General features: G+C 41.7%; 1 protein-coding gene across 2 annotated transcripts in view; it reads left to right on the top strand.

Annotated features, from left to right (window-relative positions):
• Snx1 (sorting nexin 1) overlaps window positions 1–20911 on the top strand; it is a 36061-nt gene that overhangs the window by 4151 nt on the left and 10999 nt on the right. For both annotated transcript variants that reach the window (XM_031343261.1, XM_031343262.1), the window contains exons 2-5: window positions 11256–11367; window positions 15609–15736; window positions 16272–16338; window positions 19801–19844. In XM_031343261.1, coding sequence (XP_031199121.1) covers window positions 11256–11367; window positions 15609–15736; window positions 16272–16338; window positions 19801–19844 — 351 coding nt within the window. The remainder of the gene's footprint in view (window positions 1–11255; window positions 11368–15608; window positions 15737–16271; window positions 16339–19800; window positions 19845–20911) is intronic.

Genomic DNA, 20911 nt, shown 5'->3' with positions numbered 1-20911 from the left:
CTCTCTCTCTCTCTTTCTCTCTCTCTCACACACACACACACTCCCATCAGCAGAGGGGTGCTGTATTTACTACTGGTTTTATAAAGGTTAAGCTAGGTTGTGAAATACTTGGAACAGTTGTTTCTACACAATAAACTGTTTTAGAGAGCTTGAACTGTTTTTGTTGATAAAGGTTTCAGCAGTCAAAACTCTGACAAAACTGAGTGAGTTAGAAAACAAAGCTAATAATAAGATTGATTTTATCAGCTAAAAGTCATCTGAGTAGGCAGTTGATGACTTCAGTGGCTTCCTATTGTTTTAAGTTGGTGTGTGTGTGTGTGAGATAGGGGGTGGGGGGGCAGAGAGGGGCTTGAACCAGGCATCTGGAGCATTTTATTTAAACATTCTACCATTGAGCTACATCCCAGCCCAAATTAACCTTTCTATTGTGATTTTTTAATATTTTAGAAGCAAAGAAATAGGCATTAAAGTATTGGGAAGCTGAGGCATGTAGCATTTAAAACTAATTCATGGTATGCATGTAATGTTCTGGACAGCTGCTGCTGTTAATCATCCCATCTGCTCTTTTGTACAGCCAAGAAGCCATGTCACTACAGAATAAAAATGGGATTTGTAATCAAAAGATAGGCCCATGAGGTACATCTCAAAATACATATGCCATTCAGTTGACTAGGAGATCCTGAAATCAAAAGAATTCTAAAACAAATCAGAAGTCATTAATAAAAAGTCTGAATCCAAATCTTTGATATGGGCTTGAATCCTGATATTTAGTTGAAGCTTTCTTCTAGAGTAGGATTGTTTTCTCAGTAAAACAAGGGACTGAATTAGAGCCATTGACATTTTAAATTCTTGATGTTATGTTCAAAAGATGGAAAATTGCATGCAGGTTTTTATTCCACACATGACTTCGCTGGTCTGCTTACTATAAGTAAAGGGCTCACAACAGAAGCAGATCCCTTTGTCCTCCAAAGCCCAGAGTCTTATCTGCTCATCTCTTCAGCAGCCTGCCAGGACCACAGTAGATCTCTCTTTCAAATAAAAAGAGAGAAACTATGGTGGTTTTTCTTATGCTGAGAGAAAGGAAAAAAATATAGAGAAATGAAGTCATTGGCTTAGATTTTGGCCAAACGTCAAACGTCAGTGTCTTTGGTTTTATGTCAAGCCAATTAGGATTTTTTTTCTCATTACTCTGTTGTGAACTATTGACTAGAGAAAGGTCTGGGAAAATAACATGGGATAAAGAAGGAATGGCAAGGGACTAGAAAAGTCATGCTGAACAATTTGTCTTTGATTAGTCTAATATTACAGAGCCATGTGCAAATACTGAATGCCTATAGTCCCCAGCCCTTGGGAGGCTGAGGCAAAAGGTCACAAGTTCAAGGCCAGATTGTTCCATAGCAGACCCTGTCTTAAAACAAAAGCAACAAAAGACTTATTTATATATGCCTTCTGGTATTTAAAATTAACAAGAGAGTATGATATGCTGTTATAAATTTAAATGTTTAAAAGTCTTAGGTCGTAGACCAGTAAGATAAAGGTGCTTGCCAATGACCCTGACAACCTGGGTTTGGTTCTAGCCACCCAAGAGAGAATTTGATCCTGAAAGTTACCCTCTACATATGTGCTACAATGCACACACATACACTAATATAATTTAAAATTTTAATTAAAAAAAAAAAAGCCAACCCTTGGATAGCAGTGCCTCCATGAACAGAACTAACATTTAAACAGGAAAGGACGTGGACTCGTTAGAACCTAACCCTAAATCTGTGATTAGTACAGAATGTATCTTGGGGTTAGGGTATATGCAGTTTTAACAAAGTTGTGATAAAAGCTAATAAAGTTAATGATATTTGTAATTTGTGTTAAGTATATTCACGTAGCTGCAGAACAGATGTTCAGTGTTTTCATTGGACAAGTCTGAAACTCTGTACCCATCAACAATACCCATTCACCTTTTCATTTTTGTCTTGTTTCTGTGAGTATCATTCCAACCCAAGTTTTATGAACTTTTCCTTTGAGCCAGGTTCTTACTGCATTACCCAGGCCAGTCTCAAATGTGTAGGCTCATCTTACCAGGCTGATCCTTCTGCCTCAGCCTTCTCTATAACCGGGACTACAGTCATGTGAATTCATTGTTACTTTTTATTTATTTATTTCTGAGACAACGTCTTATGTAGCCCAGTCTAACCTTTCATTCTACAGCTGAGGATGACCTTGAACTTCTGATCCTTCTGCCCCTACCTCTGTGACCATTGTAGATACCTCATACAAGTGTAATCCTAGAAGTTTGGTTTGGTTTTTGTTTGTTTTGTTTTTGAGATAGGATCTATGAAGATCGGGGTACCCTAAGTCACACATTTTCCTGCCGTAACCTGAGTGCTGGGATTACAGGCATGGAACATATACTGTCAACAGCATATGTCCTTTTGTGCAGGGTTATTTTGCTAAGGATAATATCCTCAAGGTTCATCCTTGTGGCGTGTGGTGTGTATCAGTACTTTATTTAGGACAGATAATATCCCATCTCATATCTTATCTTTTTATCTATTCATATGCCATTAGACACTGGGTTACATTCTGGCTATTATGAAATGTGCTTCTGAACAAGAGTGTGCAAACATAAAATTCCTCTTCCACTTCTTTGAGATCTATTCCTAGTAGTGGGGTTGCTGGATCATATGGTGACACTATTTTTAATCTTTTTTTGAAGAACCTCTATATTTATATCATTTTACAATCCCAACTCAGCTCTTTTTCAACCTTGAGTGCATATGGAATAACTTTCAATCTGGACAGAATTTGGAAAATTTATTTTACAAAAAAAAAAGAAAACATGAAAAGAGTGAAAAGAATGACAGTTTCCCTGTCAGTGTTGTAATTCTGTATTCTGTAAAGCATGCACATGGGTGTCCCCCATGTTGAGCCTATCTTCAATAAATTTGTAAGTATATGTGTATAAGTTCATGTGGGAGGGGTGAGCTTGTATGCATGCATGTGTGTGTTCGTGTATGTGTGCATGTGTGTCCAGAGGTCAAGATCATGCATTGTTCCTCAGCCATCCACCTTGTGTTTTGAAACAGTTTCTCACTGGGACCTGGAACTTGCTGACTAGACTAGACTGATTTAGCCAGTAGCTCCATGGATCTACCTGCCTCTGCTTTCCCAGCACTAGGAAGGCCAGTGTGCCACTATGTCCAGCTTTTTAGGTGGGAACTGAGGATAAAACTCAGGCCCTTATGCTTACATGGTAGGCATCTTACTGGTTCACCCATCTCCTTAGCCCTCTTCAGTAAATTTCTTTTTTTCTTTAAAGGGAGGGTTTTTTTAATTAATTAATTTATTTATTTTATGTATATGAGTACATTGTAGCTGTGCAGATGGTCGTGAGCCACCATGTGGTTGCTGGGATTTGAACTCAGGACCTTCAGAAGAGCAGTCAGTGCTCTTAACCGCTGAGCCATCTCTCTAGCCCTAAAGGGAGTTATTTATTTTCCACATGTGTACATGTCTTGGAGGGTACACTTATGTGTGTAGTGGGAGGTTCATGTCATGCCTGGCTTTTATGTGGGTGCTGGAGATTGAACTCAGGACCTCATGTTTGAGTGGTAGGCACTTTACCAGCTGTAGCCCCCCTACAGTAAATTTCTTGACACAAACCCTACTTTGGCCTTTTTTAAAAATGATGGTGATGCATAGGGGCAGTTGTCAGATGACAACTTTCAAGTCAGTTTACTTCTACTACATGATTCAGGGGATCAGACTTAGGTCTGTCAGCTTTGTGTGGCAAGTACTTTCATTTGCTGAACTATACGTCAACCCTCTTGTCTAGTTTTAACAGGATTTCTGATACTGAATCCTTTTATTTTTTTAGACAAGATCCTGGCTCTGCCACTTGCTCGCAAAACAGGCTAACTTCTAATTCACAGAGATCTGCATGTCTGGCATTCTTGTGCTGAGATTAAAGCACTGCCACACCCTGCAATGGGTATTCCTAGATAGGTGTATTGTTTTGTTTCGTTAATAGTTTAACCACTTAGAACTCACAATAGTAAATAGTTACAGGTAGGTTTCTTTGTAAAGCTGGGTGTTGTATTACTCTAAGGGTGGAGACAGAAGGATTGGAAGCTTAAGGCCAGCAGGCTATGCAGGACTCTGTCTCCCAAGGCAAAAGAAAGCTTTCTTGTGTGTCTCCGCTTCTTGTGGGAACACACAGCTTCAAAACATAGTTAAATCTGCTTTGAAGTTCCACAAGTTGGAGGTAGGACGTACATGGTCTTTTAGTTCTAGCACTCAGGAGGCAGAAGCAGGAGGATCTCTTAAATTCAAGGCCAGTTTGGTTCTGTCTTACTAATTCTTCAGTCTTTTTAATACAGTTCCTCATGTTATGGTGATCCCCAAACATAAAATTATTTTCATTGCTACTTCATAACTGTAATTTTGCTACTGTTATGAATCATAATATAAATATCTGATATGCAGGATATCTGATATGTGACCCCATGAAAGGGTCATTAAAACCCCAAAAGGGTCACAACCCATAGGTTGAGAACCAATGGTCTACAGAGTGACCAGGAAAGCCAGGGCTACATAAAGAGAACCTGTCAATAATAATAATAATAATAAAGTTCAGAAGCTAAAATTCCACATTCTGATAAAAAATTAGTTGATGGCAGCAATGTGCAATACTGTCAAAGATTTGTTTTAGTAATCAGCACAAATAATGAACAATCATATTTTTCTGAAGTATAAAGACTTCATAGGTTGCTGGGCATGGCTATGCACCTTTAATCGCAGCACTCAGGAGGCAGAGGCAGATGGGATCTCTGTGAATTCAAGTCCAGCCTGGTTTACAGAGTGAGCTCTAGGAGAGCCAGCGCTGTTCCACAGAGGAAACCCAGTCTTTAAAAATAGATAGGATAGATAGGAGCTGGGCGGTGGTGGTGCACACCTTTAATCCCAGCACTTGGGAGGCAGAGGCAGGCGGATTTCTGAGTTTGAGGCCAGCCTGGTCTACAGAGTGAGTTCCAGGACAGCTAAGGCTACACAGAGAAACCCTATCTCGACAAAACAAACAAAAAAAGATAGATAGATAGATAGATAGATAGATAGATAGATAGATAGATAGATATTATCATATATATGTCATTAAATTGTTCTGGTATTTTACTTTTTTAAAAAATTTTTCAGCATTATAGAGGAAGTAGTTAGAAAGTACTTGTAGGAGAAGAGAGACTTTTCCAGATGACTAATAAGAATCCAACCTAAATTTTATTTAAAATTGGCGTATGGAGCATGTGAGAAATAACAAAGGCTGCGGCCAGACCTCTAGTCTCCGAGGGGCTTCAGCCTTCCTGCTTCCTAGGTGTCGGGCCGGCTCCCGTGACTTGGCTGTTGGCAGCTGGTAAGGCTGGGAGCAGCGAGGAGGAAAAAGAACACTAATTCCCCTCCCTGGTCCTCAAAGCTTCTCAGCGCTTTAAAGTAACTTTTGGCATGAATAAATCATGGTAGCTGCTGCAGAGAGTAGCCACAAGTACCTCATCTCCAGGAAAAAGCCTGTTGCTCAGCTGTTTGTGGCTCAGGCTTTGCTTAGTCAGATGGCCAGCTGGGCCTTCTTCACTCACTTGAGGACAGATCTGATCTGGGTTTGCCTTTTCCATGGAGAAGCTAATCCACCCTTTAGTGTCTGATCCTCCTGTAGTCCTGACCCAGAAGTGGTTGGTTTGAAGTGAGGAAAAGGAATTACAGCAGGAGTGGAGCCAAGTGTTTCCAGCTCTATTTCAGCTGACCGACCAACCACAGCAGTCTTTGTACTCTGAGATCTCCAGTGGCCCTGGTTATGATCTTCCTTGTCTAGCAAAATGGCCAACTTCAGGCTCCTTCTCCACCCATCCAGCAGATCTCCTTTGTTCTGCTCTCTACTCCAGAAGGCCTTCTCCTTTGTGTGTGTGTTTGGGGCTCACTGTGTAGACCCATTCTCAAAACAAAATACTTTAACTTATAAAATACATAAGCTCACAAAGGAAACCATTTATATTAGTAACGTGTTTCTTTGTGTTTTGAAACAGGATCTCACTATACAGCTCTAGGTGGCCTTGAACTTAGGACAGTCCTCCTCCCTCAGCCTCTCAAATACTGAGCTGGTAAGCATGAAACTCCATACCTAGCTTAGATATCGATTTTGATTATTTAAATAATAAAATCTAGAAGTCTAGTTAGTTACCACAATTTTTAAATAAATACAAGCACAAATGATACTTCAGTATCTGTAGCAGTTATACAAAAATACCTGCTGTTGGATTGAGGGTTGTGGCTCACTGGTGGAGTGCTTGTCCAATATAGGTAAGATTCTAAGTTCTACTCCTAGCACTTCAAAACAAAACAAAAACCATTTAGTGTGTCTCAGTTACCATTGTTGCAGTTATGCTTTTCTTTATGAGCAAAGAAAATGGTACATTTTGGCCAGAGGTTAGGGAAAATAAAATTGTGATTTTTATTCCTATCCAAGTTCAGATACCACTGCCCTTGGAATTCTGTAGCTTGTGAGGCCCAATTCTGGGGGTGGGGGAGGGGGGCATGCAAAAGCTATGAGAGAAACATTTAAATTAACTGTTTAGTTATTTACCTAGTTTGTAGATGCACCAAGATGCCAATGGACACAAAATGTTCATTTTCCCAAGTACAGGTGTTAGCCACTGTTAAACATGGTTCTGGGAGAGAGGAGTCATTACAGGTATTTGCCCCTAACACCTTCAGAAAAGAAGGCAGCCCCATTGGCATTTTGATTTTTGCCTGGTACTCCCTATATGGACTCTGATAAAAAAATGATGAATTTGCACTGTTTTTTTTGTTTTGGTTTGTTTTGGTTTGGTTTTTGTTTTTTCCAAGACAAGGTTTCTCTGTGTAGCCTTGGCGGTCCTGCACTGTTAAACTGTTGAATTTATGATAGTTTGTTGCTACTAGTAATAATACACTGATAGCACCTCATTTATTTTTTCATAGTAAAGTTGGCAAGGGGAGCAGCGTTTCATGGTAATGACGACTCCACAGGCTGTTATGTGGCTGTGGCCCCTGGCATTGGCATACTCCTGGCTTTTCTTGCTATGTTAGAGCAGAGTGAAGGCACAGCTCCTTAGCTCCTTAGCCTTACCCAATTACATTCATTTTGTCTTTAAAAAAACAAGTACTCTAGCTCCATGGGTAGTGTTACCTTAGCAGTGAATTGGGTTGGGTCTATAAGTACAATTGGGGATTGTCTTTTTATGCAGTGACCTAAATTTATCATATTTATTTATGTGTGTGTGCATGTACATGCATATGCATTTCCACTGCCCACGTGTGGACATGTCAGGAGTCAAGCCTCTCTCTCCACCATGTAAATTTCAGGGATTCAACTCATGTCCTCAGGCTTAGTGGTAGACACCTTCATCTGCTGAGCCATCTTTGCAGCCCGGGTTGGGAGTTTTTGACACAGGCTTTTAAGGTCTCTTAAATGTAATGCATAGGTCCTATGCAGAGCAAAGAGAAGTTAAGCAACAAGAGGAAGAATCACAACTGCTGACCTCACGGGAAGTTGCCTGGAATCCTAGCAGTGGTTTTCAGTCCAGACTGGCCACGTCAGCTCTGAGGTGCCCACACCCACTTTGTAAGCTAAGGAAAGCATGCTCATGGCCTGGGCCTGAGAGTTTGAGGCTGATACTTGTTAAGAAATACCCATTTTCTCTAAACAAAAGTGTCCTCTTCTGCAAGATCTTTCTAATACCTCTCCAAGATTAGCATCGGCCCATTTCTCTGCTCTTATTTTAATAAGCAGGAGCTTTTAGACAGGCTTATCAGTAGAACCCCTGCTAGCAGCCAAAAGGGGTAAGCAGGTATTGGATACCCTAGCTAGGAACTCTATCTGCTGACAAAAGAGAACATTGCTTTCATAGGGAGATAGCAGGATAGAGTTTCCTTGGCTTTATTTACTACAACTACTACCTCACTGGTTCCTCTTCTGAAGGGATGGGTAGCTGTAACTTACTATCAAGGAGCTAGAATGTTTCTGAAACAGGATCTTTCCAAGTAGTTGAGTCTAGGCTTGAACTTGCTATCCTCCTGCCTTAGCCCTCTGAGTGCTGCAGTTACAGTGGCAGCAGCTCTCAGCTTGTGAGTCACCACCCCTTTGGGAATCAGACAACCTTTTCACAGGAGTTACATATCAGGTATTTACAATTCATAACAGAAAAACTACAGTTATGAAGTAACAAGAGTAGAAAATAGTTTTATGGTTGGGGGTCACCACAACATGAGGAACTGTATTAAAGGCTCAAAAGCATACTAAAGTCTTAAGAGGATGATTTATAAATATAAAGCATTAGTATTGTGCTATTCAGTATAATGTGTGTCTTTCCCTTCTCCAAAAATAAGTCATCCTAGAATTTTACCTGTCCAAAACTAGCTTTCTTAAAACAAAGTTTTACGCAAATTAAAAGTTAGCTTTGTAGGCTGGTAGGATAGCTCACAGATTAAGAGCAGATTTTGCTCTTGCAGAGGACTTGAATTTGGTTCCTGGAATCCTTGTGGGCAATTCCAGCTCCAGGGACTCTGGTGCCTCTGGCCTCCACAGAAACTATACAAGCACATACCAACTTACAGATACACACAATACACAAAATTAAAAATAAAAAAATCTTTAAAAAATCTTAAAATTTTTTAATTACCTTGCATATAACATATGGAAACTGTTGCGATGCCTGGGCAGGTTCTATTTTGAAGGCAAGCGATTATAGACCTCTCTCACCTTGTCTCCTCCACCAGCATACTGTGGAGATACCATGCACATGTATGTCCTCCTTCTTTCCTTAAAAATGGTTCTGGCTCAGTTTGGGAGCATGCACATTTAACCTTAAAACTTGGGAGATGGTAGCCGGGTGCTGTGAGTTTGAGGACTGGCAGCCTGGGCTACTTAGTAAGATCCAAAGGTTTGTTGTTTTCTTTTTTCTTTTCTTTTTTTTTTTAAGTGACTTTGTTCCGTTTGCTCAGTTTTTTTGTTCTTGGTTGTAAGTTAAACTTGAGAGCATTGTTACGCCATGAAGACAACCTTAACAATAGGCTTTCCTCATTCTGTGTATGTGAGGTGTGCGTGGGGGGGGGGGGGGGGAGATTGACTAGACCGGCTGGCCAGTAAGCTCCCAGGATCCTCCTGTCTCTGCTTGATCCTCCCTGTCCTTAGCTTTTTAAGTGTGTGTTGAGAATCTGAAGCTGAGCCCTCATGCCTGTGTGATCAGCACTTTACCCACTGACCCATCTCCCCAGCCCTGAAAAAGATGTGTTTATAAATGTACTATAAATGGCATCTTTGTTCAGTTGTCCTGAGCTCAGCCAGAGTGTTGCGTGTGGGCCCTAGGGAACCTGTGAGAGCATTTCTCTAGCCTTGAGGGTACTTGTTACCTAGCTCACTAATAGCACAGATCTTGTTTCAATCACAGTTTCCATCAAGCTTAGGTCTGGGCTTGCCATGGATGGGCAGAGGGAGAGGGGCAGGTGGCGGATCTCTGATTGTCTCTCAGCTTTTTCATCTGGATCCGGGCTTGATTAGCAGAGCGATGACAAACTGCTGTTCTAATGCTGCTTCATAGAACAGTCTTAATCTGGAGCCTTCCCAGATCAGGTGGTAGATCAGAAATGGGGAGCTGGATTTATTCATCTGCATATCACAGGCATAGATTCTTTTGGATTTTTAAAAAGGAAATTGTAACAGGGCCTTTCATATTGCTTTGGTTTCCCCTGTAGTCCCCTTGTTCTGGTGCCCACTGAGTTTAAGCTCCCTGAGTTTTCCCTCTGAAGAGGGCTGGTACCAGTGGGAAAGAAGTTAAAGAGCTCAGGTGGCTTCTGAGCTCACCTTGAGTGAGAGTGAAGGAAGGAATCAGTCAGTCAGTCAGTGGGTTGTGTAGGAAGGAGGCCAGTGGTTGGAGGCAGGAAATGCTAGTTTTGTTTTCATTCTGTTTCTTTGTCTTTTGGTAAGTCTCTTTTGTTCTTTACAGTTGGGAGCAGCTACGGGAGAGGCCACCTTCTCTGACAGATTAGTATAATGTCTGACCTCTACCACTGAACTTCATTAGCACAAACAGCCCAGGAAGGCTGATTTGCTAATACAAAGCAAATGGAGCTAAAATTTTCTTTCCTTGAAAAGAGAGGCCCAATATGGTGAAGAAGCTGTTTGCATGAGAAACTCAGAGAGTATCCCAAAAGATCTGTCATTTCACTTTCTTCTGGATCCAAAAAGGCCTGTTCAAGGAACAGATACCCTCAGACTTGTTAAGGGCATGTTTTAGGAAAAGTTCCTTAAATCAGGTCTTTTAACTGCCTTCGCCTTAGGGTCTGACTTCAAAGCCCTGCAGTAGCATAAACTGGCTTTCTGTAGATGCATGTGGCACAATCCAGCTTTGTTCACTCTGGTACCGGCCTGGGGAGCTTCCCTACTCTTGTTTGTGACTCTGCGCTGAGCTTTTAATAAAGGCCAAGGGCTGACTGCTTTTTCACTATGTGCCTATTAGACCAAGCGTGACTGGGCTTATTCTCCGGCCTGCCATTAGAGTGTGGCTAAAATTTTTGTCCATGTAAGTTGCAGATGAAAACCAACGGTACTCATCAGCAGCATTAGACAGAAAGTGTTATGTCTCCCTGTGTCTGTCAGGTGAGTTAGGACATCTAAGCTTCAGTTAGTAGTTTAGCCAACACGGCAGAGGAGCCTGGGATCAGAGTGTGAATTCTGAACTCCAATGTGATGTCACTAGACTATGCTCTGTCAGCACTTGAAATAAAAAAGTCATCAGGCTAGGCATTCCCAGCACTAGAGAGGCAGAAGCAGGTGGATGGATCCCTAAGTTCAAGGCCAGCCTGATCTGGCTAGACAGAAAAACCCTGTCTTGAAACACCCACACCGCCCTTAAAAAAGGGGGGCGGGGGAAAGAAAGGTCATCAGAACAGAATGGCAGAATATTTTAGAAATTATCTGTGTGTGCCTGCACCTATGTTGTTCCAGCAAGATGCTGATTATGCAAATTAACCTGAGACTGTGAACTTAGCCCTCTGGTCACCTGAGCAGCAATATTCTCATTTCTAGCAAAGATTTGCCGCTTGCTGAGCCAGCTAACTAGTGAGCCTGTCTTCTAAACACCTGTGGCAGCAAAGGGACACCATGGACCCTTTCTAGGTAGGCTGAGTTTGTTTTTACTGGTTCCATTTTGTTCAAAGTATCTTTTTGTTTTCAGACTAAGCCCCAGTCTCCAAAGAAAACCACATCCCTTTTTCCTATCAAAAATGGTTCCAAAGAAAATGGGATCCATGAGGAACAAGACCAAGAGCCACAAGATCTCTTTGCAGGCAAGTAGAGACTCGAAATTTAGGCACCTTCTATTCATCTTTATTAAGTTATAAGTTATTAAATTAAAAACCACCATACATATGCATAAGTTAGAACGTTGAGGCCTGGCACAATAGAGTCTATGTCTATGATACTAGCACTTGGGAGGTAAAGACAGGAAGACCAGGAGTCTAAGGTCATCATCCTTCGCTACCTAGCACAAGCTAAATTAGACCTTGTCTCCAAAAAAAAAAAAAAAAAACTAAAGAAACGAACAAAAATCTAAATTTTATAATATGAGTAAAATATTGACCATTGCAATACCTCTAGTCTTTTATTTGAAATGTGTAGTTTTTCTGTGTAACTTGGCCTAGAGTTCACAATCCTCCTGCATCAGCTTCTAAAATAGTTGGGATTGCAGGTACATCCTATCACTTTGAGCCTTATTTAGTTAATTTGAGATACTATTTTACTGTGTATCATTCGCCAACCTGGACTTTTCTGCGTGAACTAGGCTGATCTCAGACTTGTGACCATGTCTCTGCCTCCTAAGTGCTAGAATTTAGACATGGGTCCTCAGGCCCAGTCGTTAGAACCATGAGAGATAGAGACAGAGAGACTAGAGGAGGTGGAATATATATATGAATCTTATATGAATCTGAGTTTAGAAGAAAAATTGAAAGTTTAGTTAGATCTTGATATTTTAAATTTGAATATAAAGAAAAATGCCCAGGTGGTGTGAACATGAAAGGAACAAAGAGGCTTGAAGAATATAAAGATTTGGAAGATTTTCTACTTCATTTGGTCTCTGAAACCTTAACAAGCAAAACACACTATGCATTCTGGTAGTTAGTGGTTTTTGGAGGGAGAGGAATGGACAAAAGAAAAATAATAAAATACAAATAATGAATTGTCTTTACCTAGCACATTGAGAAGAAGGGACGCTTTCTGTGTTTGAGCCTTTGAAATGTATGTGTTCTTTCCTTACACAATGTGGAATCTTATTGCCACAGTAACCCCCATGATTGGCTTTCTCTATGAATATGTCGATCTTACAGACTTTCTCAGCACAGTCATTGTGGTTTATGTCATCTGCTGCCAGTGCCACAGGCAGAGGAACAGAGGACTCCTGTAGAGAGGAGTGTTTACTGGGAATCTTGATGTGTTCCTAGGTGTTTCCAGTCAGCTAATATTGAGTGGAAATTTAAAGCTCAGATTTATTTTCTACAAGGTTACCATACTGCTGATTGGTCTTTCTAGATCCCAAAGGCTTGTCAGACGTATTCTTGTTAGGAATGCAGAGGAAAGAAGCTTGTATTTCATCCTTAGGCATACTTTACATACTTTGACATCTCAAAGTAATTTCTATAGGAAATGCCCAGCTTTTCAAAAAGCTTTTATTGTTCATCTAGCAAACCATCAATATTCTAGCTTTACTTTTCATTCTGAAGATTGAATCTGGGGCCTACGAACAGACCTAAGTAAGCACTCTATCTGCCACAGAGTCACGCATTCTCCCTCTGCTTTGCTTTGAGGTGAGAGTCTGCTGTCTAGCCCAGGCTGGCCTAGCTCCAGCTTTGGTGTTTTGTGGTTTGGGTTTTTTTTTTTTTTTTTTTTTTTTTTTTTTTTTTTTTTGAGTTTTTTGTTTTTGTTGTTGTTGTTGTTTTTGGTTTTCGGTTTTTCTGCTTATTTGTTTGTTTGGTTTTGGTGGGGTTGTTTGTTTGTTGAGATAGTGTCTTTGGCGCTCAAGAGTTCTCTCTCTGTGTCTCTCTCTCCCTCCCCCCTCTTCTTTGCCCTCATTACTCTGTGGCCCAGGCTAGCTTCAAAATCACAGCAGTCCTTCTGCCTCAGTCTCCCAAGTCTGAAATATAAGTGTGAAGCTTGGATTACACCATGCCCAGATGAGACAGGGTCCTTTTATGTAGCCCAGGACGGCCTCAAACTCCCTATTATTCCTTTATCCACCTTCTTTATCCAACTTCAACTTCTTAGGAATGTTTTTTTGTTTGTTTTGTTTTGTTTTATGGTACAGGGGATTGATCTTGTTCCTCACATACATTAGGCAAGTTTCCTTTTACAGAATAAGATCTCCAGCTATCTTACTTAGGATTTCTATTGCTATGATGAAACACTCTATTGCTATGAGGAAAGGATTTATTTTGATTACACTTCTGTACCACAGTCCATCATCAAAAAAGGCAGGAATCTCGATGCAGGAGCTGATGAAGAGCCCATAAACTGGTGTTGCTTACTGGCTTGCTTCTTATGGCTTGCTCATCCTGCTTTCTTATAGAGCCCAGGACCACCCGCACAGAGGTATCCCTACGCACAGTGGATTTGGCTCACATCAATCACTAGTTAAGGAAATACCCTACAGGCCTGCCTACACCCCAATCTTATGAGGCATTTTTCAGTTAGGCACCTTCCTATTAGATGACTGCGCTTGTGTCAGGTTGCCATAAAAAGTAGCCAGGACATCATCATCATCATCATCATCATTATTATCATCATTATTATTATACAAGGTTTTACTAGATTGCTCAGGTAGACCTTGAATTATCAATCCTCTTGCCTTAAGGCCTCTGAGTAGCTAGGGTTAGGTCTGTGCTCTGGGCCTGGCAGGAATGCTGGGATTGCAGTTCCTTGCCCTCACACCCAGTGTCACCCAAAGGATAGTTTTAATGAGTAGTACATGTTTCGTTACTAACTTGGTCTGTTATGTTGGACCTGCATAAAGTGAATCCACAAACTTGAGCTGGCTCCTTGTTTCGAAGACCTCACAACCTAACATATGTGTTCTGTGTGCCCTCACGGCAGCATCTTTTGCAGAAATGATTCACACTTGGTGGTCAGCATAGTAATCTAAAACTGTCTCTAGGTTCTGTTGGCCCCCAGTGAAAGTCTAGAAAGAAAAGGAAGCAGCTTTCTCTGTGGTCCCCAAGCCTGACCTGACTATTTAACAGTCAGACCAAAACCCATAAGTGAATACTTACATTTTTCTTTACTAAAAAGAAAGAAACAGAGAACCGTCTAGGGTTAGACCTTCTAGCTTTACTGCTCCACATTGGAAGTACATTTGCATAAGAAATTTTAATGTCTAAAAATGGTACAAAATGCTATTTTAGAAGTCATCTCTCTGGAACACACAGAGAACGAGTTGTTCTGCTCACCTGCATCTTTTCCAGATAGAGGCAGTTCTTAAAGTGTGGGCCAGGTCTTCTCTTCAAAGTCAGGAAGTCTTTCCGGGTCTGCTGCTCCCTCTCCCCATTCTCGTGGCATTTACAAATGAGAGCTTACTCTGTCAGGATATAGCTAAACTGTCACTGTGACTAGTCAAGTGTACCAAACCCCACTTTCCAAGTTTTGCTGTGTGTTTTCTGGTTGATATTTTTCCTGAGGCTTCCTCTGATGTGTATTTGCCTGATCTGTCATGCTGTGTATAAGGTGTTCTCCTATACAAACAAGAATAAATGAGGTTCATGTAAGGTTTTGAGAGACCACTCCTGTGATGGTTTGTATATGCTTGGCCCAGGAAGTGGCACTATTTGGAGGTGTGGCCTTGTTGGAGTAGGTGTGTCACTGTGGGCATGGGCTTTAAGACGCTCATCCTAGCTGCACAGAAGTATTCTGCTAGCAGCCTTCAGATGAAGATATAGAACTCTCACCTCCTCTTGCACCTTGCCTGCCTGGATGCTGGCATGTTCCTGCCTTGATAATGGACTGAACCTCTGAACCTGTAAGCCAGCTGCAATTAAATGTTGTCCTTAGAAGAGTTGCCTTGGTCATGGTGTCTGTTCACAGCAGTAAAACCCTGACTTAAGACAACTCTAAGTTTTATTTATTTTATGTATATGAGTACGCTGTAGCTGTCTTCAGACACCCCAGAAGAGGGCATCAGATCCCTCCATGTGGTTGCTGGGAATTGAACTCAGGACCTCTGGAAGAGAAGTCAGTGCTCTTAACCACTGAGCCATTTCTCCGGCCTCTGTAAGACAACTCTAAAGAGTAAAATTATTTGACATGTTTATTTTTGCTAGGTTCCTGGTTCTCTGGCCTAGGGTAGCCCAACAGTTGTATCTGAAATGAAAGGGAAAGCCAAACCTGTGCTCAGTGTCTTTTCCTTTGATTAATGTAAAAACTGCCTCTTGTTTTTCTTGTATTAGGTGCTTGCCATTTTTCTTGTGGGCCTCACCCTGTAGGACTGACATTCAGCCTTCAAAACCCACTATTGACACTCATTTTAAACTATCAACTGTTTTAGATGCCACAGTGGAGCTATCCCTGGACAGCACACAGAATAACCAGAAGACAATGCCAGGCAAAACACTTATTTCTCATCCTCCACAAGAAGCCACAAATTCTCCTAAGCCACAACCAAGCTATGAGGAGGTGAGAGTATATGCTGTTGGTCTTCTTGCTTTTGCATCTCTGGGACTATATGCTGCCAGTCTGGAGTTCTGTTGGGTTTGAACCTTGAGAAAACATTTACAGCTCCTGAAGGAGACATATGGTTAATGCCCAACCAGAATCCAAATGAGAATTCCTTGTTAGTGTTTGTTCCCCCCACGCCCCCCGCTCCCCAACCCCCAGGCCAGCATAAAGTCTTTCATTGGTCACCGATGACGCTGTTTACTGGAGCTCCCATGTGCAGGAATACAGCCTCTCCCTATTCCCTATTTAGTCCAAAGGAGGCCAAGTCAACTAAATTTCTCTAATTACCCATTATTGTGAAAATAGGGGTGTGAGGAAATGAACATGAAATAACTGTGAACTGGTTCAGGACTTAAACTTGTAGGCATTGGCTCACTGGTGTAACAGACGTGAGCACTGAGAGGAACATCTTGACTTTATTATATTCACAGGTATTGAATTTTGTAATGTCTAGCCTTCTTTGTAGCAACTCTCCTGGTTTTTCTTTTTAAAGCTGGAAGAAGAAGAACAGGAGGATCAGTTTGATTTGACAGTTGGTATCACTGATCCTGAGAAGATCGGTAAGTGTCCTTGAACTCTTGTGATGTCCATGAGCCCTGACCAGCTAGTTTAGGAGCGGCTCTCAACAAAGCTGGGCTAGAAAATGTGAAGTGCTTCATCAGTTTCTTCCCTGGAGCCACACTTCTGAGGCCAGAGTTCTCAAGCACATTACTTAGATTTTTTTTTTTTTTTTAATGTTTAGGAAGAAAATCCAGAGACTTGAACTATAATCTTTAGGAACTCAACTGGGGTTCAAACGATTACTGAGGGTACCTGCAGCCAAGCTTCACGTCCTGCAGCTCAAGTCTGAGTTCATTCCCCAGAACCCACATGTTGGAGGATAGAACCCACGCTGAAAGTTGTTTTCTGACCACCACATGAGTATCATGACATGGTGGTGCCCACATACATAGAAATGCAAAATTAATTAATAATAATAAAAAAGCCACAAACAGGAGCAGGAGAGATGAGTCAGCAGTTAAGAGCACCCACTGCTCTTGCAGAGGACCCCGGGCATGCCTACAGTGGAGGGCTCCTAAGTTCTGGCTACACTAGCAGGGTGTTTATGGACATCTTATTCAGTTCCTTCACCTATCAGTAGAGGAAAGTGAGGACCAAGGAAAGCAGCACCTGTTAAGGCAGCGTGTGGTTCATGGTAAAAGTAGGACGGAGCCTTGGGTGACATACCTAGGAGTCTCTTGCCTATGACTATTCCTTAACACCTCAGTTTTAAGCTTAGCTGCCTACATCCTTAGTAGAATAATACAAATTACAAATCTTACTAATTGTTTGAATATTTACTGCTGTGATTTAGAGCCGGGAGAGGGAGTTATCTAAAGCTGGTAGCTACCTAGAGCTGCTGTAGGAAAGAAACACAAACTTAAGACTTAAGACAATAGAAGTAAGCCAGGGATGTGAGTTATACCTGTCCTTCTTGCTCTTGAATGCTGAGGCAGGAGGAGTGCCATGAGTTTGAGGTTAACCTGGCTACAGAATAAAAACCTATCTCAAAAACAAAAATTAGAGCTTTTTCTCACAGTTCTGAATCGGAAAGCCTGAAATGATGATGTGGACATGGCCATGTTCCTTTGACATTGGAAGGGAAGGAAGGCCCTTGCCTGTCTTCTGCTTTGTAGTCGTCTCAGGTGTGCCATGGCCTGAAGATGCATCAGTATCTTGTCACCACTGTCCCATGTTCTAAGTCTCCATATCATCATCCCTCCAGGAATAACTGTCTGAGTTGCCCTATTATTTTATTTATTTATTTATTTATTTTAAGAACACAGTCATGTTGTACTTGATCCACCCTGTCTTAGTCGGGGTTTCTATTCCTGCACAAACATCATGACCAAGAAGCAAGTTGGGAAGGAAAGGGTTTATTCAGCTTACACTTCCACATTGCTGTTGATCACCAAAGGAAGTCAGGACTGAAATTCAAGCAGGTCAGTAAGCAGGAGCTGATACAGAGGCCATGGAGGGATGTTCCTTACTGGCTTGCTTCCCCTGGCTTGCTCAGCTTCTTGATTATAGAACCCAGGACTTCCAGCCCAGCGATGGCACCACCCACAGTGGGCCTTCCCATTCTTGATCACTGAGAAAATGCCTTACAGCTGGATCTCATGGAGGCATTTCCTCAAGGGAGGCTCTTTTCTCTGTGATAACTCCAGCTTGTGTCAAGTTGACACACAAACCCAGCCAGTACACACCCTAATATCTTCATTTTATCTGTGAAAACAATGTGTTCAAGTAAAGTCAAGTAAAGTTATCTAGAGGGGCATAGCTGACCCTATGTACAGAGCAATTTAAACAGCTCACAAATTAGATTTGAACACAAATTACTCTAAATGCTAAGCTTTCATCCCCTTGTTCTATATTCTTAGTCACATTGATTCCAAGAAGCCAGCTAATTAAAACATTTTTTCTAATCAGGACCTGATCTTTGTAACAGTATATTCTGTTTGTGTGGGCTGTTTAGTCAACACGTGTGTCTCATTCCAGCACACACCTAAATAAATTAGAACTGCAATTTTACCAGGGTGTTCTTTTAGAATCTTGGCAATTTGCATATGCCATCTCCAACTTGGAGGTTATGCAGGAAGTCTGTGTGCATTTCAGATTGCTTTGTGACCAGGCTGCTTTCAGGGCTTCCACACCTGTCTTTGCACACACGCCTTAGCCAAAACAGTGTCTGGAGGCCCTGCTTGGCTATTGTGCTCAGTGGACATGAACACTTAGGCTCTTCTTCCTTTGGCTACTAAATTATGTTTCTAACCCTGACTATTCTATGGTGAGAGAAATGTCCATTGTATTAAAAAAATTGTTTTTAATGCATGGATAACAAATTCTTAGTATTGGGCAATGTGTTTCAGAGTATTATAAAGGTGATAGTCAATAAAAGGTAATTTTTTTAGACTAGCTTGTAGTTCCTGTTTTGCAGCACCCTTTTTGGTAGGTGTTGGTGAGATGGGTATACCTCCTATTTCTGTATAATTTCTAGCTTTATTTTGTGTGTGCACTTACAAATAAAAACAAGCATTTCCACCCATCCCAGTGAAGTGATGTTGCAGAGTATGACCCTGCTGACCCACTTGCCCTTCTCCCTGCCCCCTCATTCCAGAATCAGATCAGAAGCAAAGACAACTGGGAATTGTTGGCCTAGGCTTTCCTGTTTCATGAGAGGAGAAACCAGGGAAAGGGGTGGGGAAACCAACCCTAAACCCCATGGTCCAGCACTAGGGCTTTGTCTGGGTTCCAGTATATGTCTTTTCAAGGCTCAGGAAGTCAATAGGGCCTTTATCTCCCTAAGTGGTCTAGGTCAGGACACTACCACAGAGAAAAACAGTTGCTTGAATCCCAGATTATTTAACAGTCAATGGCTTTTTCATAAAAATTATTCCTCCAGGAAAGGGAGATGTTGTGACATCAGGCAGCCCAAGTGTCTTCCTGCCAGGCCCTTTGCTCTGGGTGAGCATGCAGGATCAGAGAGGACAGTGTCGGCCAGCACCAGTGCTGGGACCTCTGAAAGAGCAGACCAAGCCTGGAGCTAGCCTCGGGTAGAACTACTTGTTTCCTTTTACATCAGTCGCTTCCTTCTCCTGCTTTATACAGCAAGAGAATTGTTTGGTTTTGGACAGATGTGTGTAACCAGCCCAAATATTGGCGTGGTAACAAGTGATGAATTGTCAGTATCCAGTGCTGCTCTGTGAGGGTATAAATGGAGCCTGGCTTTGGAACAGGGGACTGACTCTCTTGTCTAACTCAAACTGGTGCCCAGCCAGCATTCGTAAGGGCATGTGTGTCACACAACCCCTGAGGCACAGGAAGAAAGTGGATTTTAGGATTACATATAAAGCCTGGAAATTCAACAAGCCCTTCTAATATAGGGCTTCCGCAGCTTATGGTCTCTAGTTAAATGTTATTGGATTAGCTTTCCTTTCTTTGGTTGGAAGAATAATTCCCTCCTGTTTCTTATTCTCCCACAGGGGATGGTATGAATGCCTACGTAGCCTACAAAGTCACCACACAGGTGAGGCCTAGAGACACTACCCATGCCCTCCCCTCAGTAGTCCTGCCTGCTTACACCAAGGTTAACAGCTAGAGTATTTCTGGATTTCTTTTTGTTTCTTTCCCAATAACCTCCTATTTATCAAGCTATAGCAAGTCTACATTGCCTTGTTAATCTTTTCTTATTTTATTTTATGTTTTGCCTTCATGTATACCCTGTGTACCGTGTGCATGCCAAGTGACCACAGAGGCCAAAAGAGGGTGCCAAAACCACTTGGAACCTGCCATTTGGGTGCTGAGAACTGAACCCAATCCAGTTCCCTTGGAAGAGCATTCGGTGCTTTTATCCTCTGAGCTTTTATCTCTCTGGACCCCCTGCCTTTGTAGTCTTAACTAGGTACACCAGCCTAGGCCTCCCAGTATTCTTCCAGAAAGCTGGTAGTTTAGTGTGTAACTGTGCAAGTTTAAGATGTGCATCGTATCTGAGTTTTACCCTATCCCTCTTAGGAAGTATGTGACTGGAGCTAGCATAATGGATTGCCTCAAATGAAAAGTAATTATCAGTTTGTAGCTTTTCAGTTTTGGACCAGACAAGGTGGCCTTCATCTGTAAACCCAGCACTACAGAGGCAGAAACAGGAGGATTAGGAGTTGGAGAACAGCCTGGGATACTTAGTTGAGACCCTCTTTCAAAGAAGCAAAAACTATGTACATGCACCCTCAGAACAGAAGGATTTGAGGTTGGTTGGTGTTAGAGACAGGGTCTCCCTATGTAGCCCACACTGGTCTCAAGCTCATGATATGCTCACCTGAGCCTCTTGAGCACTGGAATTACAAGTGTGTGTACAGCACCACACCTGACACAAAGCCAGACTGTCTGCCTCAGTCTCCCACTCTTTTTTTCTCCTTTAATTTTTTTATTTTTATTTATTTATTTTTTTAGATTTATTTATTTGTTATATGTAAATATATTGTAGCTGTCTTCAGACACTTCAGAAGAGGGAGTCAGATCTCATTACGGATGGTTGTGAGACACCTTTGGTTGGACCTTCGGAAAAGCAGTCAGTGCTCTTAACTACTGAGCCATCTC

This window comes from Mastomys coucha, unplaced genomic scaffold (genome assembly GCF_008632895.1).
Source record: "Mastomys coucha isolate ucsf_1 unplaced genomic scaffold, UCSF_Mcou_1 pScaffold23, whole genome shotgun sequence".
Taxonomy (NCBI): Eukaryota; Metazoa; Chordata; class Mammalia; order Rodentia; family Muridae; genus Mastomys; species Mastomys coucha.
The sequence above is the reverse complement of the archived record's forward strand: the minus strand, read 5'-3'. Positions and strand labels throughout refer to the sequence as shown.